At 46.8% G+C, this 26,076-nt stretch overlaps 1 protein-coding gene across 1 annotated transcript in view; it reads left to right on the forward strand.

Annotated features, from left to right (window-relative positions):
• Positions 1-26,076, forward strand: part of DNAH2 (dynein axonemal heavy chain 2) — a 2,945,517-nt gene that overhangs the window by 269,694 nt on the left and 2,649,747 nt on the right. The window contains exons 10-11 of the mRNA XM_085638712.1: positions 6,749-6,836; positions 9,047-9,252. Coding sequence (XP_085494838.1) covers positions 6,749-6,836; positions 9,047-9,252 — 294 coding nt within the window. The remainder of the gene's footprint in view (positions 1-6,748; positions 6,837-9,046; positions 9,253-26,076) is intronic.

The following is a 26,076-nucleotide window of genomic DNA, read 5'->3' on the forward strand; positions in this document are numbered from 1 at the left end:
CCGTCGGCGCCGATTGGCCCGAGTCTGGTAATGACTCAGCCCGAGCCTTTATCGAGCCCTTACCTGCCTTTCCCTGGCCCGTGTCAAGACCCATCGCATTACTTGAATGCCATGTATGGTGTCTTTTCAAGAGCATTGTACCCCTCTGGAGCACCTTCGGGTCCATTGGCCTTTAATTTGGGGGTTCCTCAGGCCTATGCTCAGGCTCCCTTTATGCCTTTCCTTCCAGCGGCGCCGTCCTGGCATTTCCCGGCGCCGAAGACGTCGACGCCGTTCCCTTCATCTCCGGCTCCAGCTCGACCTCGTTCGGCACAGGCTGTGCCTCCGGATCCGTGTTCAATGCCGGCTCTGGCTCCGTCGGAGTCGTGTGTGGCGCCGCCGCCGCCGGTTCCAAGGATAAGATCCAGGCGGGAGGCGCAGAGGATTTTGGAAGAGCAGAGGTATCAGGCAGAAGAAATGGAAGAGGGTGAACTTCAAGAGTCAGATGACTTATTTGAAGAATTAAAGGAGGCAAGTGGCCTTGATATGTCCCCAGAATGGGAGCTTTCTCCTCCTTCAGATGCTCCCTCTAAGGATGTGGTTCCTTACCACACAGTCATAAGGAAGGCAGCGGAGCTCTTAGACTTGCAGCTCCCAACGGCTGAATTTAAGTCCAACATCTTGACAGAGGTTCTTCATTCCCCCCACTGTGATAGAACCTTTGCTTCCTTTTAATGATGCCATCATTGAGCCAGTTATTGAGGTTTGGCGTAAGCCCTTTTCGGCTCCAGCAGTGTCTAAATCTGTTGCTAGGAGGTACAGGGCGGCTCCAGGAGATCCGGACTTCCTAACATCCCATCCTTCTCCTGAGAGTCTGGTGGTTCAAGCTGCCTGTTCGAAGAAGTCTTCTGGAGCTTTTCCTCAAGTTCCTAGTGAGAGAGTCTAAAAAGCTTGACCAGTCGGCCAAGAAGGTGTTCTCCTCGGCAAGTATGGCCTTGAAGTCCACAAATGCCACCTGCCTTTTGGGCCATTACATTCACGCCCTGATGGATTCTGCAAAACAGCTGGCTCCTAAATTGTCTGAGGAAGACAGGCAGAATTTTAATGAGGTCTTGTCGGACACTCAAGCAGCTGCACGACAGGTTATTCAGAGTGGTTTGGACACTGCTGAATCAGCTGCCAGGATCATGGGCTCTTCGGTTGCCACAGGAAGAAGTGCTTGGCTTAAGTCGTCGGAGTTCTCTCCAGATGTGCAGACAACACTTCTAGATCTACCCTTTGATGGTTCTGGACTATTTGGAAAGAAAGCAGATGCAGCCTTGGAAAAGTTCAAGGACAGCAAAGCCACAGCTAAGTCTCTGGGCCTGCAGGCGCAGCCTAGAGGTTCCTCTTTCAGAAGGTACAGAGGTTTTGGGAGGTCGTTCTTTCAGACCTACAGGCAGCCTCAGCAGCAGCAGCAGTAGCAAAATACCCTGTATAAGACCTACAGGGGCAGGAACAGAGGTCGTCCACGAGGGCGTCAGCCCTCCTCCTCCTCCTCCTCCTCCTCCTCCTCTACCTCCCTCCCTCCTACCACTGCAAAGCAGCCCTAGATCCACCATTCTGAATCATGTTGGTCCTGTGGGGGTTCGGCTTACCCATTTTCTGCAAGATTGGGAATCGGTCACTACAGACCTTTGGGTTCTAAATCTTGTGGAAAATGGGTATGCTCTTTCCTTTCGGGAATTCCCTCCAAATTACCCTCCTTGCCAAGGTGCTTGCTCGGAGGACCACCTTCTTCTCCTGCAGGAGGAAGTCTTAACATTACTGAAAAAAGGTGCGAAAGAGGTGGTTCCAGAGCGGGAAAGGGGTCAAGGATGCTACTCCTGGTATTTCCTGATACCCAAGAAGGATGGCAGGCTACGTCCAATCCCGGATCTCAGGATTTTGAACCTTTTTCAGAAGCAGGAGAAGTTCAAGATGCTCACCCTTGCGCAGGTTCTTCAAGCGCTGCAACAGGAGGACTGGATGGTGTTGATCGACTTGCAAGATGCATATTTTCATATTCCGATCCTGGAGTCGCACAGGAAGTATCTCCGTTTTACGGTGGGATCGCAACATTATCAGTTTGCAGTTCTCCTGTTTGGTCTTACTACTGCACCTCGAGTCTTCACCAAGGTGACGGCAGTGGTGACAGCCCATCTCAGAAGGTCGGGGGATTCCAGTTTTCCCCTATCTGGACGACTGGCTGATCAAAGCGGAGTCGCCAGAGAAGGTGCTTCATCATCTGCAGGTTACAACTCAGCCGTTGTACAAATTGGGTTTCTCGATAAACGTGCCCAAATCTCACCTGGTGCCCTCTCAGTGCAACCTGTTCACAGGGGCGGTACTGGACACTACTGTGTGTCGAGCATTCCCACCTCCACAAAGGATTATCGCTATACAGGAAATGATTCCCTTGTTTTACAATGGAGCGGTCGTTCCAGTCCTGACGGTCCGTCATCTGCTCGGTCTGTTTGCTTCCTGCATTCTGTTGGTCAACCATGCACGCTGGCACATGAGGGCGCTCCAGGCAGTGGTATCAGCACAACGGAGATCTCAGGGAGTCTGTGAGGATCTCCAGAGAAGCTGCAGTGGATCTGTCTTGGTGGAGCGTGGAGGGCAATCTGTCTCAAGGAAAGCCCTTCCATCTACCTCCATCAGTGGCCACAGTGATAACGGATGCATCCACTTTAGGGTGGGGTGCGCATCTGGGGATCTGGAGATCAAGGGTCTTTGGTCTCCAGAGGAAAGGTTGCTTCACATCAACCTTTTGGAGTTGCGGGCGATACGTTTGGCACTCGAGGCCTTCCTCCCTTCCCTTTGTGGTCAGTCGGTTCAAGTCCTGACGGACAACACTACCGCGATGTGGTATGTCAACAAGCAGGGAGGAGTGGGGTCGCATTGTCTCTGCAGAGAGGCTCTGCGTCTCTGGTCCTGGCATCAGATTTGTCTGATGGCAAATCATCTGGCCGGAGTTCTGAACGTGCGTGCGGACAGTCTCAGTCGGCAGTTCTCTGCCGACCACGAGTGGAGGCTCCATCCGGAGGTGGTTCGTCATGTTTTTCGGACGTGGGGAACTCCTCGGGTGGACCTGTTTGCCACTCACGAGAACACTCACTGCCCGTCATTCTGCAGTCTCCAGTATCCGATGCAGGGAGCTTTGGGGGACACGTTTTAGTTGAGATGGGACTTGCATCTCCTTTATGCGTTTCCTCCCATACCCTTGATTCCTCGGGTTCTGAGGAAGATTCGCCAAGACCGGGCCCAAGTTATATTGATCGCCCCGGATTGGCCAAGAAGTGTGTGGTATACAGATCTTCTCCACCTCTCCTCGTGCCCTCCATTCCGTCTCCCTCTCAGGGCAGACCTCCTCTCGCAGTCGCAGGGGCAGGTTCTACACCCCCACCTCCAGAGCTTACACCTTCATGCCTGGAGATTGAACGGGGCAACCTGAATTCTTTTTCTCTCCCGCCTGACGTGGTGCACGTGATTTTGTCTGCCAGGCGTCACTCCACCAAGTCTATCTATTCCTATAGGTGGTCCAAATTTGTCCATTGGTGTGGGGAGTAGTCTATTGACCCTTTGAGGGCTCGTTTATCCAACATCCTTCAGTTTGCTCTCTCTCTCTAGCTCAGCAAGGTTTTGCTGTAGCTACTGTGAAGGGTTATTTATCGGCTTTGTCGGCATTCCTTTGCTTGCCGGATCAGCCGTCCTTGTTTAAATCACCTATTGTGTTACGGTTCATTAAGGGCCTTACCATCAAATTTCTGCCCACTCCATTTATTGTGCCTCAATGGGACTTAAATCTTGTCATAACTTACTTGATGGGTTCTCCCTTTGAACCCTTGCACAAGTGTCCCTTAAGGCTATTGTCTTTTAAAACAGTTTTTCTCATTGCCATTACCTCGGCAAGGAGGGTAAGTGAGCTTCAAGCTCTGAGTTCGAAACCCCCGTTCTTGACCATTCATGCTGAAAGAATGGTACTCAGGATCAGGGCTGCTTTTCTGCCTAAGGTGGTAACTCCTTTCCATCTGGGGCAGTCCATTACCCTTCCTACCTTCTATCCTCCCCCTCACCCTTTCAAGGAGGAGGAGCTGCTTCACCGCTTGGACCCTAAGAGGGCGGTGAGTTTTTACCTCGATAGAACTAAAGACTTTCGAATGGATGACCAGCTCTTCGTGGGCTTCATTGGATGCAGGAAAGACAGAGCGGTGCACAAGCGCACCCTTTCCAGATGGATTATCTTGTGCATCAAGATCTGTTACTCTTTGGCCGGTAAGGAACCTCCAGAGGGTATAAGAGCTCATTCTACCAGGGCAAAGTCTTCTACATCTGCTTTATCTAGAGGTGTTCCTGTGGAGGACATTTGTAGAGCGGCAACTTGGGCCTCCCTCCACACTTTCTCGAAGAATTACTGTTTAGATACAGAGGTGAGGAGGGACGGACACTTTGCACGTTTCGTCCTTCAGGACTTTTTGTTATAGAAGGGTGGACACCCTCATCCGGGAATGGGGACTGCTGTGGGAATCTATTCACAAGGTGAGGAATCCTCTGTCAGATGTATCCATCAGAAGAACAAGTTACTTACCTTCGGTAACGCTTTTTCTGGTGGATACAGTATCTGCCTGTGGATTCCTCACTGACCCACCCGCCTCCCCGTTGTCCACCCTTGAATACCTACAGTAGTGATAATGTGACAAATTTATCTGTTACTTTCTAAGGAAGTGTGTTATTTCTTTTGCTTTCCTGCATTGACTTCACACTGCGTGTGTTGGTTTGAAAATCTATGTATACTGTATTTATATTGTTGTCGGTCCGTCCGTGTGCCTCGAAGGCACGGGAAATAAAGGGCGGAACTGACTTCATCACGCCGACGAGGTCCACTTATGGCTCCAGTGACGTCAGCGAAGCCGCGTGCGGAGCCGTGCTATTGTGACGTCGTCCTCGTCGGCGTGGAGAGCTACGAAAAAATTCAAAATGTTGCTGGCGCAGGGGATATTCACAAGGTGAGGAATCCACAGGCAGATACTGTATCCACCAGAAAAAGCGTTACCGAAGGTAAGTAACTTGTTCTTTTTGCACAAACAGCATTATAAGGATTTGTCGGGTGGGTTTCCTTAATCATTGTTTTTTTTGTTAGGGTCTTCTACTTCTGGCGGACTGTCTCTGCAAACCCCCAGTACTCTCCCTTGGGGAAAAATAGAAAAGGAGAAAAAGGCCTCAGTAATCAGGCTATACGATAACACAGGGACCCAACACCACACTATAGTGTATACTTCTAGTGTGAGACCCACCGGTCATTAAACAAGGACATGACCACACTGTGCCCACTTCCGTGCGTATACTGATAAATCTTCACTTAGTCAGGCAGTTGCACTCGTACTTTGCATCCAAGTGACCCGAATATCTAGTAAGCCAGAGTGCGCCCCACTTTTCTGTGCTCAACAGTTCAACCGGTGCCTTAATGGACTCTCATAGTGCTGTCTATGACCCCGTTTAAAGCCCAACCAGGTATTCCTGTACCACCGCCCACCAAACAATGCTTTGTGCTCAGCACTGCGTTACTCACTGAAGCTGTGACTCTGGTTTAGAGTCACTGCGGCCTCGTCCCTGTCACCTTTCCCCCGGATATGCTGTTCACCGTCCTCTCCCTTGGTCGAGATCTCCAGGACCTGCAGCTGTGCTGTCTCTTGCCTCTCCACCTTCTGGAACAGCCCTGATGTCAATCTTGCCTCCTCTGCTGCCAGACCAGTCCCACAGGTGTTCATCTCTTCGTTCTCTCTTTCATTTGCGTCTTCGTGCTCCCTTCCATCTTCCTCATCAGGGTCCGCTTCCTGGTCACAAACACCGTGGTCAGTCACATTCAGCCTATCAGAGTCCCAGAGCACTCTAGGGTTTGTCATGGCAGACAACTAAAGTGCTAGCCGCCAATCTCCTCATGCCCCCAAGGTACGACCTCCTGATCACAGCTATATTAGTCTCTCTGACATCAAACAAAGCACAACAAAGGTCCCTTCTATTTCTTATTTAAAGAGATCACTGAAGTCCCTTCTACAGCTGAAGAAAGCTCACACATGTCCCTCCACATCTCAAGGAGGGCCGCAAAAGTCCTTTTGACATCTGAAGAAGAACCTCAAAGATCCCTCCAGCATCTGAAAAAGACCTTAAGGACCCCTTTCGAAACCCAATTATCACATGGTTCCCTTTTGCAGCTGACCTTCAGCATCTAAATTATTATACCTCCCTTTTGAATCATAATGAAAATTGAAGATTTGTCATTTTACACCTGAAGAAGGACCTCAAAGGCTGTTTTTACATCTGTATACCCACACGTCCATTCTACATCTGAAGAAGGACTACACAAAGTCCTTCTACAGTTGTAGAACCATGTAATTCCCTTCAAAATCTGAAGAAGAGCCACAGTGGTCTCTTTTACGGAATGATGCGTCACCATTCTACATCTGAAGAGAATTACAAAGGTCTCTCTGTTGAAAAAAGAACGACCCAGTCCCCTTTTAACATCTGAAGAAGTTCCACAAAGGGTCGCTGCTACACTTGAAGGACACACTGTCCCTTCTTTATCCAAAAATCCATCGTTTTCAAAGCTTGTGAGTAAAACATTGTTGAATGTCTTTTGTCCATCTAGTAAAACCTATCATATCATACTGTATGTTTGTTTAGCCAGGACAGTTTATCATAATTTACAACATATAGACTGGCATTCCATGTAATGTGCTTCCATTGACAGGTACTCTTCGATGGGCTGGGTTCTGGACCAAACCACCATCTTTGCCCAGGTGGATGCCTTCGTGCAGCGCTGCAGGGATCTTCTAGAGGTACATGGAGACTGAGAGTGGTCTTTTTGGGCTTTCTTGTTTGTATTGTTCCATTCATGGAAAACTACTTTTTTGTCGGTTTGAGGGCAGGTGTCCTTTGCATGTTTGCAACTGAGACTAAGGTCGTCAAATTTGTAGCATTTTATCAGGGATGTGAATGCAAAGACAAGGCTCTGGAGATGAGTCATATAAAAAGAAAATGCCTGAAGTCAATCTGCACATTCAAAAGTCTTAAAGATCAGGAGGAAACAATACAAATTGCTGTAATAAAATCTTATGTAAATATTTTGTAAATGTGCCCATATTTTTTGGTGCAATTATATTTTATTTTGGGTCAGAGTGGAAATATTAAGCGCACCCTTTGAGTTCATTAGATTGGGGAGCTAGAGCTCACCTAATTTTAGTAAATTAGACATTCTTCTTGTTCAGTTTTGTCCTTTTGTAAAAGTGAGGTGTAACGCATACAATGTTTTTTGTACCGCCTTAGCTTCATGTTTGTGAGTGGTTTGTTCCGGCTTGTCTTTCTTTTTCCATTGTTACAAGACTTGCCTGGACTGACATTGATTATTAGTTCTTTGACCTCATACTTGTACATGTCCTGCTTGCACAGTAGGTGCGGCGACCATAAGATCACAGATGACATGTTGACCCTATGCAGCCATGGTGGGAGAGAACAGTAGAGTTCAAGCCATACTAGGAAAAACATGGGGCCACAGTAGGGAGAATGTAGTGTCTGTCACCCTGGCAGGTAACTAGAGAAAGGCATTAGACGGTGTAGCTCTGCAAGTGGCCTTCGGATTCTGAAATTGAGGTCTGGAAATTCTGTAAGAGCTGACCTTGCTACAGCTAGGTCTTCATTGATAAAACACAATTCCACTCCTGTGACCATACAACCTGACATAACCCAGTGTCTCCAAAAAGGTGCCACTAACTTAAGTAATAATGCCTTCGTCAAAGGATGTAGTGGGCTGTCAGTCACCAACCATGCAATCCCCTGAGCTAGCCTTCACTTACAAGAACCTACTGTCAGGTCAGAGTTGAGTTCCTCAGTTGTCCCTGACTTATCAGGTTCTGTATGAGGTGTGAAGTCTAGGAGGGCTTCTCCAAGAGAGGACAAGCTCAGCACAAATGGTTATTCTAGATTGCAAGGAAATGTTCTTTGTTTAACTGGGGCCTGTTAGGGTTAACTCTCTTTTAATTCTTTGTTCATATGCAGAACCTTCCATGGTACATCAAGAAGTGTAGGCAGAATACTAATCCACCGCACATTCTTAATAGCACAGTATGTAAACAGCCACCATGTTGTGGTTTTGGCTCCAAAGTCCAAGTTCTATGTACCAGCTGCCAGTAGTTAGTAACCCTTCAGATATATCTTCCAGCGATGGACATCCATGCATCCCACATCTGCTTCATCTCCACATCCATGTGCATCCGAGCACAGTCGCTCCCTATCTCCTTGAAAAGTGTGTTTGGTTGTTTTACTTACTACATCTTCCATAACCTCGTGGGCCCCAGACTATTATAAACACAGCACAAAGGCTTTCCAGGTCAAAATGTCCACTGTATTTCACATCCTCTTGGGGCAGAGTGGCGTAGACCTGTGTTACTGTTAGCATGACCCCTCAACTCCTTGCACCAGACAGCATGCACGTAATCATGCCTCCATAAAACAGTTCTTGTATCAGTAGGTATACGCCCAGCCTTCTTTTGTTGTGATAGTAGTCATGCTGTACCTGAACCCATTATGCCAGCAATCATGCACTAGGAGATACTCATTGTGCTAGAAGTCCTGCTCTCTGGGACACCTATTGTGCCAGTAACCAAGGTCCATAAGACAGATAATATTCCAATAATTATGCCTCCATTAATAAGTTATGTATTTTGTCACTAGTGAAGCCTCCGTCAGGCAGTTTCAATGCCAGTTTTGGTACCCCCTCCGAGGTCGCCCCTGTAATGATGCTACCAACAGGCAGTTAATGTGCCAGTAATTAAGTTCCAATTTGCTAGACACTGTGAAAGTACTCATCCCCCATTAACCTCAAAGGCATCCGGATATTTGTGTCTGTTTGTTTCTTTGTCACACACATGGAGACAGAAAAACAATCTGCTTCTTGTGTGTATTTACATATTTAAATAGAAAATCAAGAGGTTTCGGTACTAATGAGCTATGTCACTTTGTTGTTTTTCTCTCTATTCTACTCATTCTCCAGGTCTGCGATTGCCAGCAGCAGTTCGGCAGGTGGGAGGATGGCACCCAGACCCCTTTGCCCTGCTTTTCAGGACACATTGGTCCACAGATCACCCGCAACTTGCTTGAGATAGAAGAAACATTCATGAAGAACATCCTTTTTCTCAAGTCTGTGAAGAAGTCCATTCTTGATATCAAGAACACCAATTGGCATGACGACTACAACAGGTATTTCAAAATGGCTTAAAGACGCCTGGCTCTGCTGCCTTCATGTCGCTGGAAGGGAGGTGGTAAATGACCTATAGTCATTGGTCCAAAAATGTAACGATGCCGAAATGAAGTATAAACGGGCAAAAAGCCTCCAGAATCGATTCAAGGGGCCTGGGGGGTCAGAGAAACCCCACTAATGTCTTCAAGAATAGAGAAGACAATTCAGAAAGTCATGACGAATGATGGATGTAGCATACAAGTACAGTGTGTGACGGCATAAAGAAGAAACTAAAACACAGCGGTAAAGTGCAAGCCCTACAAATTGAGGTGATAGAGAAAACTAAGAAAAGAGAGAGAAGGGAATAAAAACTTTAAATCCGTGTTTGACGAGGGAAAGTGAGCGTTAATGGAGCAGAGATGAAAATCAGAAGCTTAGCGAGAGACTGAAAATGTAAAGTGGGAACGAAAGTTTGGGTGGGTATAAAGAAAAGAACGATATCTAATTGGGAGGTAGGAGTTACAAATCCCTGACTGGTACAGAAATAGACAGGAGGGAAGCAATGTACAGAAATATTCAAATATCCAGAAACAAGTATGGGAATGGAACAAACATACGGTTCGGAAGTCATAAAGTATTATGAAGGTGCTAATAAGAATAAAACCCTTGAGGAACTGAGAGAAAAATTCAAGAAAGGTTTGATTGAGGGTGAGGAGTTAAAACACAGGCCCAAAGTCTGAGTTTAGAGAGAAACGCAAAACAGCATTCAAAGGAGGGGGTAGACAAACATGACTGAATGTTTGATGAGAAAGGGCAATAAAATTAAGGAAGGATGGAGGGGGTAATACAACACACGATTAATGTATGAGGGCATTGAGCGAAAGAATAAATGTAAGTAGGGAACACAGTCCAGATGCTGGAAGCGACAGAGATAAATCCAACAAAGATGGAGTGGAGGGAGTCACGTACGGGGCACATGTTTGGGGAGGCGAAGGGAAGTATCAAGAAAGAATAAGAATGCTCTTGTCCAAGTACAATGCGAGTGTCCAAGGAAGAGTAGAAAGCGTCATGCCAGCCTGGCCTGATGCTGGGCCTGCAAATGACATTGGACGATTCCCCTTGAAGCCAGCCCGGCTGCTCCGGGAGAGGCAGGAAGCTCAGCAGATGGGCCCCAATTATAAGGTGGGGGTGCTAGTTCCAGTAGGCTTGAGCTGGCCCCATAGACGCCATTTCTTGATTTTTTGACATGGGGGACCAGGAAGCAAGCCTACACCCGCTCTGCACTGCCCCCGCCTCCTTCTCTTTACTACCCGGCCATGTGGTGGTAAATCCGGGTCGCATGTTATTCCCCATTCCGAGGACAAAACGCCTGTATTTAGGCGTGGGGGTATTTTCCACACACGCACTTTATGTCCACACCGAATCTCCGCTCATGGCTGGGCCTAGGATCTGAGATTTGGGGCGCCTGGGGGGCTGGTAAAGAGAAGCGCTACTACTAACTGAGACAGCAAGTCGACCCGTGCCGCTCTCCCGCTCCATGACTGACGAGCATCAGCGACGCGAGGCTGGATCTATCCCCCGACGAGCGCTTCTGTACCATCCACACGGTGCTGGGAGCAGCGAATGCGCTCCAGCTGCAGGTACCCCAACGTGCCCTCTGGGGGGCTCGGAGGAGCACAGATGCAGCAGGCCCCGCTCCCAGCCTCTGGGTCTCCCCGGAGACCGCCAGGATGGCCATCTGAAGTACCCGGCGTCTCTGGGACCCGTCTGCGCGCTCCTCGCTTCCGGCACCGCACACAAGCCATTATCTCAATGGCTTCGTGCTAATGGAGAGCTCTGCAAATGTTCCCCCTTGAGCCTAGCAAAGAGAAGACAACATTAGCAGTACAACGTTAAGTTGATTTTGTAGCGTTACAAAAACCATTAAAGAAACCTTGGCGTTTTTTCCAGCTGAGTAATTCTATTAAGGGCTCCGCGCTCCCTGGAGTTGCTGTTTAATTTGGTTGCCTTCAGGCGGGTGCGGTACGGATTGCTGCACAGCACAGGCGAAGACAAAACGCCGCTAGACCCCGTCCTCTTCCAGCCTGGCGTGGCGGCCATTGCTAGGTCAGTCATTCCTGACTTTATGAGTGTAGTGTCTGGTGCGAGCTTTCGAACCACTCAGGAACAGGAGATGTACTCAACCACTGAAAGACGGATGGGTATTTATGTCTGCCCCTGCCTAGTCCATATAGCTTTTCCAGGAAAGATACGCCCTCTATTAATGCATACTTTATTCGCTCTAGTGGCAGCGCCAAGTTGGGGAGCAGTCCCCAAGTCGGCTAGCACTGTGAGTTAAATGAAAGGGAGGGATCTTCAGCACTGTAATCAGGTTCAGAGTAGGAGAGCCCTCGGCAGTAGTACACTGCTCCCCTATCGTGCCCTTGAATAATCAGGGATTTGAGCCCCTCGACAGCATTGGATGTTACAGGAGGTCATATGATGAGCATTCGTTTTACCTAGTTTTTTTGTTTTGTTGCATATTTATATTGCGGGAACTCGACCCAAAGGTATTGGAGCGCTTTACGTAGCACCGTATTTACATTACACATTCAGGCGCGGGGAGATTAAGTGATTTGCCCAGAATTATAGGATGTGGACGCGACCTTGAGGCTCGAACCCTGGTTTCCTGCACCAGAGGCGGCAGCGCAGCCGACGGACCACATAGAGGCATCCCTCCTCCAGTGTGGCATCTAGATAAATGCCCACTGCAGAGGCGTTGCTTCAGGGGGTGTTTGGGTACACCCCAACCCTTTCAATAAGTGTATTTTCTGATAAATAGTTGGGTACAGCTGCTTTAAGTCGGGTATGGTGAGGAGTGTCGGATTTCATCACGAATATATTTTAAAATCATATGTTAGGGGTAATTGTTGGGAAATCTGAGGCTCGCGCCCCCCCAATCTTGACCACCACAATACGCTCCAGTGGAAATGGATGTCCCTGGCAATGGTAAAGACTAAAGCGTGTGGACCTCATAGGTGCTAAGCTGCACCATAAAAATCAACAGAAGAACATCTAAGGAAAGGTATGATTCTATAAAACACATATTGGATTTGCTGTCTACTTGGCAGCGTGTGAGCCTGACTGGATCTTTGTCACTGAAACCTAGGCTTATGGTGCATCCCGGCCCGACTTAGTGGATGCCATCCCAACAAATTATTCAATTTTGAGGGTAGACAGGGCTGGGCCCATTGAGCCTCACGCTCTTTAATCTTTATGTGGCCCCCTGGTGGCAATAATCCAAGCATTTGGGATGAAGGTAGTGTCATATGCTGACGACACTCAAATTGTGTCAATCCCCAAGAATTCATGCTCCATAGCAGATAATGTCTCGCAATGTATGTCGGCAGTTGCAGACTGGATGGGCCGACATTTTTAAAAACTTAATGGGGAAGAGACCGAGTTGTTGTTTTTTGGCACAGGATCATCCAGCTGGAATAGCAGTTGGTGGCCAGCATCACCAGGAATCTGCCCGACCCCTGGGAGGAAGGCTAAGAACCTTGGAGTTCTCGTTGATACCGAAGTCAACTTTAATGCCCAAGCGAATCGCACGGTAGCAACCTGTATCTGGATTATAAGGATGCTTAAAAAAATCTTTCCGCTTATTCAGCAGTCAGCATGTAAGCAAGTCTTGCCCTAGTTATGTCCAGACTGGATTACTGCAAATCACTATACTTGGACTCCAATAAGAGCACTCAGTACAGACTTCAGGTGGTACAAAATGCGCTTGCCAGATTAAGTCTAGATATCCCTAGGCGCCAGTCTGCCGCCAAGGGACTAGAGCCTTACATTGGCTTCCGATTAGAAAGCGCATTATGTTTAAATCTCAATGCATTGTATTGTATCGTAATTACATTTATATAGCGCTTACTACCCCATACGAGGCGTCAACGCGCTTTTTCGGCAAGTAGCATGCTACTCTGCAAACCATAAAGGATTAGTGTTGAATTAGTATAATGAAATATGAAAGTAATTTGAGTGGTGGATAGGTTAGTCAGTTATTTGGAGTGAGAAGGATAGCAGAGGGATAGAAGAGGGAAAAAGGATTGCATTTATATAGCGCTCTTTAACCCTGATGGGGGTGTTGAATCGCTTTTTTGGCGAGTAGCACGCTACTCCTGAACCCATAAAGGATTAGTGTTGAATTAGTATAGTGAAATATGAAAGTCATTTGAGTGGCGGATATGTTAGTCAGTTATTTGGATTGAGAAGGGAAGGGATGAAAAAGGGAAAAAGGTTTGCCTATCTATAGCGCTTGCTACCCCTGTTGGGGTGTTGAAGCACTTTTTTGGTGAGTAGCACTTTACTCCGGAATCCATCAAGGACTAGTGTTGAAAAATAGTACAGTGAAATATGAAAGTAATTTGTGCACAAGGCCCTTTATCTCCCCTGCCCACTAAGAAAAAAAAATTGGTTTGGTTGGTACCTCTCAGGAAGAAATCTGCGATCAGTGCATCAAAACCAGCTTATGGTGCCGAGAACCAAAAAGAAAGAAATGGAGCGATAGAGCTTTTCAAATGGCGGTAACCAAACTCTGGAACTCCCTTCGACAAAGCCTTAGGGCTATTCCTCAGCTGAATCCATTTAGGATAGCACTCAACACCAGGTTAAACTCCCTATAGATTATCTCTCTAAATTTTCTATAAACGCAGCAGGGTTCCTCTGGACCATCGTTTACAATGCCTTGATGCTTTTGGGTAATTGCTGCACTTCACAAATATAAATCAAATCAAAAATCAAATTCAGGAGAATAAGAGTTGAGTAACGTTTCTATATTTAACATGCCCGAGCATAGTTACACACACACGTGTGAATACTTTGAGGCCTTGGTATAGCGCCCTGAAGTCCACATCACTAAACTTGAGTTCACAGTTCTTTGTTTTTCTCTCTTACAGTCTTGGCCCTCATGAGATTTAAGCATCAGCTTGTATTTAGCAGGTCTAGCCTGTCAAGGGGAGAGGCATGCTCTTCTGTGAATTACTTATATCCGTGTAGTCGACAAAGGTGCCACACCTGGGTTCATTCACAGTTTCACAAGCAGCTGAAGAATCTAATTGCACCAATCTTGAGATTTCCTCTTTTACAGCTCACACAAGCATCCTGTAGGTTCAAGCACCTGCTGGAAGATCTCACTGCGAGCCAAATGTCAGGTTCAAGTTCTCCCAGCCTTGCCCAGCCTCTGGCCACCTGCAGCAGATATAATGAGTGCCAGGCAGTGACTGTTCTTGCTGTGTGCCCTGCTTGGATGCAATGCAGTAGTGTTAGTGCCTCGGCACAGTCCATTCGCTGCCTTCCGATCTTTAGGACTAGTCATAAACACTGCAACAAGCCCCCTTGTGCTGGATCATGAAACGTTGTTTTTGTAATGGAAAAACTATTTACCAGAGTGGCCTGTTTTGCCGATCTGATATCAGGTTAGTATTTAAAACAAGCATTGGCATAGCCAATAGGTCTCGCTTTTGGGACCTTATAAGTATTTAGTTATGCAGCACAATACCCTTGGTGCCCCAACCTCAACCGTTGCATGGCTAAACACTTATAAGGTCCCAAAGGCGAGACCTATTGGCTATGCCAATGCTTGTTTCATATGTTGGCTGGTCTGCTATTTACAGTTCAGATTGGCTTTTTGCTGGATCAGTGAGGCGTGTTTACAGACTCAGTGATCTATATTCATAGAAATAGCTCAGGAATTCTCATTTCGGATTGATGAAGTTCTTGTTTTCAGGATTAGGGAGTTCTGTTTTCAGGCTCAGTGTTTCATGTTTTAGACTCCCTTTTGAAAAAAGTTGTATTTTTAGACTTGGGTAGTTGTCTATTGGATTCAGAAACCGGTTTATGGGCTTAATGAGATTTGCTTACTGTCTGTCAGTTGTGATTACAAGGGTTTGCAGCTGTGTTTTTGCCGCATGATTCTTTTCTGGATTCACATGCTGTACATTATTCCACCATCTAGTGGCAGGAACTGGAACTGCCTCCCCCTCTGAGAATCATTGACCATTTGGTGGATTTGGTCATCCCTTTTGACGCCAGCCCGAATGTGTGGCCGCCATCATCTGATTATTTTTTCACCACTGGGTTTGGAAGCATGATATAGAGCTCCAGCTTGCAGTTCAGCAAATTAAAAGCAGACAAAGCTGAAAGAACAACACAAAAAGAGAGAGAAAAATTTGGTATCAACAGTGGACTTCAAGAGGATCCGAAAAGTAGCGCAGACGGAAGAGTACAACATTGAGGAGAGCATTGTTGACCTCGTAAAAGAGGAATTGCCAAGAAAGCTCTGAAAGACACAGATTATAAGAAACATATGCCTGCAATGCTGGAGAGTCGTCTGCCAGGTCAAGCAGAGAACCTTGGACTCCAAGTCCTCCAAGACATCCTCACCATTGAAGCCATCAGTAGTCAAAGGGAAGTCAAAACAAATAGAGCTCTATGGGTCCAAGCACAGAGACACCGTCTGTGACAAACCCTCAAACTCTGACTCGACTCCAAAAGGGAATTGCATCCAGGGGATAGAAAAGGAGTTCCATGTGGAAAGAAATCCAGATGGCAAAAATAAATATTTCCTCAATACTGAGCAGTTGGCGCTTGAAGTTCAGAAAAATTAATGTTGACTCGAAGCTGAGATGGTAGGGCTGCACCAGAGGAAGAGCAAGTTTGACAATTCTTTCAAGTCCTTCTGAATCCTTGCATTGATACAGGAGACTAACATACCAGAGGAGGAAAACACAGATCTCTAACCTCCTGCTACACCTAAACTGTAAGAAAAGGAGCAAGAACGATGGGGAGGAACTATGTTACAAACCCCTTTTTTTGCTGGCAGGAAACTGACTCAACAGAAGAAGACATAGACTCATACCCCTCAAGGCCACTATTAAGAGGGCAGTGAACACATACACAGTATACCTATAGGAGGAGCGAACTGATTCATGTTCTCAGAAACAGAGCAAGCACTTGCCTATGCTGCCAAGCATCCTAGTCCAGGGTAAGGAAACATGTAAGTAGCCGGCCTCTTCTAAGCACATTGCACCCAGAGTGAAGAAAATATATTTAAACGTCTTGCAGGATCCTACATATACAATAAGAAACATCCCAGCTGATTCTATAATTCTATAACAATGTCCACGGCCAGAAAGAGAGTCAGTGCTATATTTACAGGCCACCCACCAGAAAGTGAAAGGAGAGGTGTGGCTCACTGGTTAGAGGCGGCAGACCCGTAAGCAGAGAATCGGCCAGGGACCAGGGTTCAATTCCCGACACGGCAGGGTCGTGGACCAGGGTCAAAACAGACTCGATAATTCTCGCCTCGGTACCTACTCTAACCAGGAACACACTCGGCAACTCTGGGCATTAAGCTTGCCTCATCTCTACGCCGGGGATGCCTGGTTTCACCTTGGAGATACCCAGAAAGGGACCATCTCACAGGGATAGCCAGGACGGGTTCCCCAGCGGTCTACAGCGCCACGACGCCTCAGGGCAGCAGTGCGCTTTACAAGTCTACAACATTTACATTTACATTTATTTATACAGTGGGTCAGAAAATGGAGAGGTCAGCCATTATACAATGGTGGATAGCTATTTGCCCTCCTCAACAGATATGGGCATTTGCAGTGTGAGGAGATAGAAGGTTCACTCCAACATCTCTCAGAGAAATGCAGAAACTAGAGCTAAGGTAGTGATACTGGAGGGGAAAAGCATCACAGAAACCTGTCTGAAATCCACACTATATGCCAGTGATGTAACTTAGGCCCTTGCAGCCCCCGTGGTGTGGGGTACAAGCTCTAGGGGCCCCCTCAGCACTGTACTCTGATTTGAAAGCTCCTGATTAAGAGTGGAGGGAGGCCCCCCTCCATGTACCTTGCAGGAGGACCCTCAAGTTTTGTTACGCCACTGCTAGGTTCAGTAGACCCAGCTAGCAGGCAGATGTGCATAGGTACCACCAGAGAAGGCATGTCTAGTTAAGGGTGATGAGGTTTAAGAAACAGGTACAGGCATCAAATATCGGTATGCTCTTTATGGGAAAGCACTGTTTGTACTGGATGAATGAATCCAACAAATGAAGGACAGTGTGACAGCAAAAATAAATAGGGTCTTGTAGTGTAGGAGTCCTTTAGAAGAGGGAGTGCCACACTCAAGAGAAACACCGTGGGGAAGGTTCAGTCAAGTACCCCACAGGGAAATTGTACCACTGTATGGGGCACACCACAATGCCAAGGCAGCCATTTCCAGGCAGGACCAAAGGAAGGGGACAGACCCCCAAGAGTGTTGGGACCTGCATCAAAATGAATCTCAACTAGAGGGCCCCCAACATGTAACACCAGTACTGGGCAGAATAGGAGGATCCTCCTGTGGTGGAGAGAAGTCACTAATGGATACTCAATATCATATGACATGGGTATTCTATAGAGCTTATAAACATCACTGATGGTTAAACCAAAAAAGAAAACTGGGAAAAGGGAAGAGTTAATTGCTTGCTACAAGAAGTAAAAGATGTCCAAGAAAAACACGTTATAGAGAAGGTACCAAGAAACTAATACAACTAGTGTGTGAACTTTGTACACTTCCTGATTCAGAAACAAGAGCTGATACTGAAACCTGATACTGAAACCTATTCTGATTCTTGAACAAGTTCTTCAAGACCCATAAGTTTAAGATGACCACACTGAAAGAAGTCATCCCACTCTTAACCCCTTCGCCGCGGCAGGAATTCTGCTGCGGCGCTAGGGGGGGGGGGGGGGGGGGGGGGGGTTTGGGGGCAGCGCGGTGGCGCTGTGCTCGTGACGGAACCACTCCATCACGAGCCACGGTTGAGCTGTGCCCATGACGGAGTGGTTCCGTCACGTCTCCGCCCACTGCGCTAATCGCCCGCACAGGCGGGGAATTAGCGCCGCGTGGGTGGAGCGGCCGCCAACGGCCACAGCATGACGGAACCACTCCGTCATGAGCACAGCGCAACCGTGGCTCATGACGGAGTGGTTCCGTCATGAGCGGGGAAGGGGTTAAAGGAAGGGGAATCTATTGCAACCATAGGCCTCAAGGATGCCTACCTTCACGTCCCGATGCACTGTACGTCCTGATGCACAGCAGACACAAATAATATCTTTGGTTTGTGGTAGACAGTGTATATTTCAAATTCAAAGTGCACTAAGGGTGTTTACAAAATATATTGATGTGGTAGAAATGCACTTGTGAAGGTAGTAGATACTGTGTATCCCTACTTGAACAATTGGCGTGTAGATGCGAAATCGCTGGCACAACGTCAAAAAAGTATACAAGTATGATGCAAATTCTATATAGGTCGGGATTCTCTCTAAAGTTAGAGAAATCCTCCCCAGTCCCTGAGAGACATGGTTTCCTTAGAAGCAATACTAAACCTGAGGAACGCCAAAGTGTTCCCAATACATACGAGAATTAACTCACTTCTCGAAGATGGGACAGCCTATAAAAGTGAGGATGGTGTTGAGACTGATGGATAGGATGGCCTCGTGCATACTTCTAAACCCATATGCCAGACTCCACATGAGGCTAAAGACAGGATCTATTGCCAGAGGTCCCAAGCAATTGGGAGCTGGGGGGAGCTAGTGGTTGTCACAGAGAAGTCTCAAAGGGAAATACAATGGTGGAAGATAGGGACTATTGCAGTAGGCAGATCTTTCAAACAACGGGCTCCCTCTGTAACTGTTACTACAGATGCATTCCACATGGGATGCGGAACACACATGGGAAAAATGAGCATCGGGGGTCAATGGAATTCTCTGGAAGCAGTGAAGCACGTGAATGTGCTGGAGCAAAAAACTATTTTTCCGGCACTGAAGGCTTTCCATGTACATGCCAAGGTGAAGTTCAGACGAACAGCACAACAATGATATTCAATCTAAACATACAGGGAAGGACTAGATCATACGTGCTGTCCAAACCAGTACAGGGTATATAGAAATAGGCAATACAAAGAGATATAACTAATAGGGATGCACCGGCCAGGTGTGCAAAACACAGAAGTGGACAGACTAAGCAGACAAGGTGGTGCCTCACATGAGTGGGAGCTAAATCAACAAATCATGGAAAGAGGCTTTCAGTAATGGGACAAACAAAAAAGACCTGTTTGCAACATATGCAATTGCAGAATGCCAAAACTTTACAAACAGGTAGCTTTACCATCTATCTCGGAAAAATGCTGTATCGATTGACTGGTCGGGGAAAATTGCATATGCGTTTCCCCCAATTCCACTGCTCCCACTAGTTTTAAGCAGAAGCAGACAAACAACCACAACACTTACAATGATGACCCAGCAGTGGGAAGACAAAGACCTGGTGAGATGGCATAAGGCAGAATAATAGAACTACCTGCCTTACAAAACCTACTAACGACACAGGAAATAAGCATGTCCGCTAGAAACAGCCAGCCTTAGCTTAGCAGCATGGCTCCTTAGGACAGAGAATTTGGACTCTTAAGATTTCCTCAAAAATGCATGGAAGTCCTCAGATAGGCTTGGAGACCTACATCATACCACCAAGTAGGTCAGCTTCTCCCACTGGTGCATGCAGGAAGGGCTAATAGAGAACTTGACAAGAGCCTCTATTATCAAGTACCTACCTCCTTTTGGGTGCGAAACAGTCATACAAAGCATTAAAGTGGCACCTGTCTGGTAAAGTGGCATACACACTGGACACGATAGGAAGGAGTTTCTTAATACACCAGTTAGTGCAAGATTCTGATAAGGAACTATAAGAGAGATACCACCAAGGTCAACACCCACACCAGTGTGGAAACTGAACCAGCTGCTACCACGGCAAATGAGACCTCCTTTCGAGCCCAGGCACAAAGCAGAACTCAAATGCTTAACACTCAAAACCGCATTCTTGATTGCCATCACTTCACTGTGTAGGGTGAGTAAGTTACCGGCTCTCACAATACAAGAACATTGCCTTCGAATACAAAGGGGCAGGGTTGTCATGAAAACAAACCTACAGTTTCTACCAAAGGTAATTTCACATCTCCATGTTAAACACACGATAAGCCCCGTTTCCTATAGCCGCTGGTGCAAGCGGAAACAGCTCTACACACACTAGACGTCAGAAGGACAGTCCTCTATCACCTACAAGCAGCAAGACAATACAGGAAAGTCTGTTCTTTCTTTCCTTCGCATCAACAAACGGGGGTTCCCCAATCACAAAAGGGACTATGATGAGGTGGATTGTGCAAACATTTTATAAGCCTAGTGGTTGTAGCAGTAGGTGAGAAGTCAAGAGCGAACGCCACAAGCATAAAAGGAGTGACATTGGCATAAAGGATGTCTGCACTTTAACAGAGTTCAATCGGACAGAGACGCACATGTGGGGCCAGGTTCACAAACTTCTACTCCCTTTTCCCCTAACTTTCTGAAAGGGGAAGGGGGGGTGATACCACTACATAATCCATAGACAGTATCTGAATTCCGAAAAGATTCAAGCTGTAAAATGAAATGATAGCTTACCTATAGAAGCGGTTTTGCTGCTGTAGAATTTCCTGGGCTCGCCTGTGACCCTCCTGCCTTCACAGAAATGCAGTGTGAGCAGGAACTGAGCGGAACAGGGAGTGCACAAAAGAGAAATAGGAAGTCCAAAAACAGTTAAGGTCACCAGAAGAGGAAAAAAGATTCTCAAGATAGTGAGCATGCCCGGGACCTTCATGAGTGTATGTCTGCCATCACAAGGAGGTATCCACCATATTGGTTGCGATTCCCAGAGGGAAAGGAAAACAAGCATTGGCCGCGCGCGGGGCAGCGAGACGCGATATGTGGTGGGGGAGGGGGAGAAGCGGGAGTTGTGTGCGCGCGCGGCCAATGCTACGAAAGTCATCGCGATCACGATCGCTGTGAAAGCGAAAGTGATCGCGATGATGCGCTAATGGCGTTCCTGAGTGCTGCTGGCTGGCCTAGCGCATGGCGGCAGCGCGCGTGCATACTCACGTGCCACCAAGCGCTAGGCCAGCCAGCAGCACTTAAAAAAGCCACATACAAAATGTCTCTCCGAGCCAGCGCATGCGCTGGGCTCAGCGAGACCTAAAAAGACTAATTACAAACAATTGGTTTACGTTTTCCCTTACTTCTCTAGTTGTAACATGGAAAAAAGAATTAAATTGTCAGCAGAAGGCCTTACAGTGCAAGGCATATACGGTGGTACCTTACACTGACCAGGCATTCCCAGTGACCTTCAGTGTAATGCAGCGTCGTCCCATGTTCACATTGTGGCAAAAGGATTTCCGAACAATGTCCATTTGACTTTAAATTTTTTTAATTAAAAAGGGATTCATTATAAGAAATTACTTTCGGTTCTTTCAATAGCTTTTGTTATTTACTCACTGATCAGGATTGATTTTCTTTTTTTTTACCGTTTTCCATAAGTGTTTGCTAGTCGGTCTCTCTCCATGCTGGCATTTTTTGAGAACCTTATCTTTTGTGGTGTTTAAATTGCAAGGAGAGATCACTATGCAATGTAGGAGGCTAGCTCAGTATATAGTGTTCACCTATGGTGAGGCACTGTGCACTGAGTCCAGGCAACCCTTAGTGATAGTGTTTAGGTCCCTGAAAACCAAAGCTCCCAAGGAGTAGCTCTGGAGAGCAGCTATGGCTTATTCAGGAGGGTGGAAAGTGGGTGCATTTACCACATAGTCAGTCAGTAAGCTTTTCACACAAGAAAGAACCATACCAGGTGAGTATAAAAGTAATTTGTATTTATTGAACACACACTAGACACTAACTTGACTTATATTGATATCAAATACACACACAAAATACTTAACAACCAGGTAAGTAGCATAGGAAAACACACGGCCCCTATGGGGGTGGCCGAACCATATACTAAAATAGCAGAATGTAAAATGGTTACCAAAACGGGACTAATACCCGAGGATGGAGGACCCCATGGGAAGCACAGAACCACCCAAGGTGAGTAGCCAGGGACCCCAAAGTTCCCGAATGCAGATTGGTTACACTGGGCCAAACGTCCATAGGTTAACACAGGGTAAGTTGTGGTTGGATTTTTACAGTTCTAGTACCCTTCCCAAAGGACCCCAAATGAACTACTTGGATAAAGAAAGGTTGGCGAGCCACCCCATCAGTGGATACCCAGGATACCTACACCAGGGAGCCCAGATGCATAGGAGTGAAGTGGTGTCAGAACGACTCATTGACGCCAGTGGAGGGTCGTGGAGAATCAACAGCTACAGAGTCTCATGGACCAGGCCGGTGGAACCAGTCCATAGAATCCAGACGAGAAAAACTTGAAAGCAGGGGGGACAGAGTCCAAAACACCTTAAGGCAACCAGTAGGTACAGGAGCACAAAACCAGCCCTTGTCAGAGCTTCTTGTTGTAGCACGGTGAGGTTCAAACTGCAGCTGTGGAGACCAGGCAATGGTGCAGAAGCCATCCACAAGCTGTGCCACACCGGTCGACGAGTGCAGGAAGGTCAGTGGCTGGCAGGACCACCAACAAGCCTTGGCAAATGCAAACAATGGTTTGTGAAGGAGAAGATGCTGCAAGGTCTGTGGTACTAATTCAGCAAGGGTACATCAGAGCCAGCCCTCAGCACGCAGAAGAGCCAGCAGGAATCGATGGAGCCCCCTCGAGGATGCTCTGGCAGCAGGCACAGGGAGTCGCAAGGAAGCCTCAGCGGAACACAGGAGATAAAGGCCCACGATGCAGAGGATGCAGGCAGGAAGTAGTTCTTGGAGCTGTGCAATGCTGGAGGCTGGGGCTTCTTGGGGCTTGAAGCTCTTCCGTGAAAAAAGCCAACAAGCCTTGGCAGTGGCAAACAGATTATGTGCCCAAGGAGGCGGTTCCTGTTGGCTGTTGACAGATTACAGTCACCCAAGTTGCAGGGAAGACTGGTCAGGCCTCTGGAGAACCAACAAGCCACCGCCTCTGTTGCAGAGCTGTGCGATGTCCATGGCACAACAGGATCAGCAAACTGGTCATTGATGTAGAGGTGCCTGCGGATGCAGGGACTTGACTCCTTCACTCCAAGGGCGATTCCTTCTGGCTTGAATGCAGGCAGAGACCTTGTTGACTGAGTGGAGACAGAGTTGCAGCAGGATCCTTCTCACCGAGATCAGTCTTATCTTTAGTCCCGGCTTAAAGAAACAGCAGAGAGTCCGTGTCGGCCAGCAGAATAGTCTTTAAACCGTCTTCAGACGACAGGCAGTCGATCTTTAAGTTGTTGTAGGGACAATTCTAAGGAACCACCCTCAGGGGTTAAGTAACCGAAAAAAATGGGAAGGACCTCTTCTATGATGACTCACCTGTCGGAGAGGGGGTGGTCAGGGACGCTACTCAGCTGGCTTAGCCAGTCAGATGCTCCCAGGGGCCAAGACTTAACATGGCAGAATCAAATGGCCACCAGTAGGAGCTCTGGGCACCTTCCTAGGGAGGAGCTGGACAGGGGGGTGGACACTCCCCTATCCTTTGTGTAGTTTCGATCCAGAGTGGGAGCCAAGGGCTCCTGAACTTGGCAAAACGTGTTTATGCATGGAGGGCACCAGATATGCCCTTCAATACAGTCTCCCCATCCTGCCTACTTCTAAAGGAGAGGTGGTCACACCTCTCCTTCGCAGGAAATCCTTTGTTCAGCTTCCCCTGTCCGAGTTAAGCTCATCAGCAGGGGGGCAGAACAGTGTCTTTGGTCAGCAGCAGCACGGGCTAGCAAGCAGACTCTGAAAGGTTACACAGGTAGGTATTGGGTGGGTCTTCTAAGGAGCCCCCCAGTAGGAGTTCCAGCCCCTGGGATTTCCGAATGTATCTAATCTTAACCTTAGGGGGTAGGAGTCTGTGGCAGTGATGCAGCAGGGAGTAAGCTGCCTTATCCGTGTCCAGCTTATTCATGCCATTCTAGCCCTAGAAGCCACAACGAAATTGACCATGAAAGAACAATTCAGATTGGTTTTACATCAATTTACCCCCACCTCTGTCAGGACTTCTTATACTCAAAGACCTGTAAAATGTGCATTTTTATATCCCCTTTGCAAGAAATCAGAGAACTCTCTTCATCAAAGTAAATACAATACCTAGGAGCAGTACTAGACCAGTAGATATATGCTTTGCAGCAGAAACTACAATCCAAACTCTCTCTTCCTTTCAACTAGTCTTTAGCACTTCTCCACACTGGATACTTCTAATCTCGGATCAGTTGTTTCCTGCACCTATATTTCTAGAGCAGTGTAATTAAAACTAATGGTGCTAGACAATAGGAAAGTGGGAGTGCAAGTTGTACATGACACACACTACCTTGCTATCTTTGCCATTATGTTTCCAGAAGAGCAACCCACCGAACTGGAGTGAATGATAACAGATGCCTTTCCTCATCACCTGAAAATAAAAAGTACTTGGACACAGAGGACAAATTCTGCCTCATTAAAATACAGTGCAATTACAAACGAGGAGTAACAAGGAGGGGGATTTGGCCGAGTAGTTTATTTGCTCACCTTATAGACCAAATACCTGGTTTTCAGTCCATGAATCCAGGCAAATTACTTAAATCCATGTTCATCAAATTGTACATATGTGTAATGTGCACAAATTTGCAAAACACTAGACACCGTTTTATACAATACTGTCACAATGACATCCATCAAACACTAGTTTCTGCAGTGTGCCTTCAACTATTCCCTGAGCACTGTACTGATCTGTGTATAGCAACGTAATGGCAGTAATCATTTGTTGCAAAGAAGAAGATAAATCTAGCAGAACTTAAATCATCAGAGTGCACAGAGGATGTTTTGCTGACATTTCTGATTCATTGCTTGTGATAGCTGATGATTTCAGTTAACACCTTTGGTGTACCTTTTAGGCATGATGTGTATCCTGATGTGGCAAGAACTCCATGTACATTTGGCCTAGGCTTGGGGTTTGCTGGTTTAACTCATTTTCAACAACTGATTAAAAGAACGCTTCGATTTGTTCGTAGTTGCTATCTTTGTCTCATGAATCCTCTTCATCCCTGATCACTACTGGTCCTTGAAACAATAGCTCTGGTAGTTCTACAGAGATGTTGTTTAATATTGAAACCAATGTGGATTTTATTGGTAATATTGGTGGATTTGATGAAGCCGTCAGCATTGTAAGAATAGTCTTTAAGTAAAACATATGCCATCGATGGGTGTTGAAAATGGGGAAGTAATGACAGTTTGCTTTGTCAACAGTGGCTGTTCGACAATCGTCACTCTGCTTAAATGAAGCTTCTTTTATCATCTCCTCTATGAAAATGTCTTTGTTCAGTAGAGAAGGATTTTGTTTTGATAATTCCCCTTTCTTTGACAACGTTAAATTTGCAGTTGGCTGTCTATCGTTAGGCGATGCCCTAGTCTGTTGCGTCATCAGCGATTGCCGTAGTGTTGTCTTTAACATATCTATGGCTTGCTTTGGCTGGTCTGTGATGATTTAGATTACAAACAATGTCCTACCTTTTTTCTGTATATTGAGTCTGACTAGATTTCCTTTTTGTTTTTTCCTAAAGTGGAATTGCAGCTGAAGCTGGCGAATCTGCTTTTCTATCAATCTTTCTTGAATGCTTCTTAATTGTGCTGCCTCCTTTCCTGCAGGAATCATTACTGCTTCAGCTTTGTTTAATTGTGATATAATTGGCAGAGCATGAGACTGAAACTTTGGTGCAGGCTCAGTGGGTCGTTTCTCAATTTTTTCTTCAGGTATACTTTTCAGGCAAGAAGAATTGGGGCCTTAATTTGACATTGGCACCACGATGACATAGTGAATTACTCTGTTGCCTTGATGGAGGTGCCATCTACCAATTTGTGAAATAGCCTTTGACATTGATC

Source organism: Triturus cristatus, chromosome 12 (genome assembly GCF_964204655.1).
Source record: "Triturus cristatus chromosome 12, aTriCri1.1, whole genome shotgun sequence".
NCBI classification, from domain to species: Eukaryota; Metazoa; Chordata; class Amphibia; order Caudata; family Salamandridae; genus Triturus; species Triturus cristatus.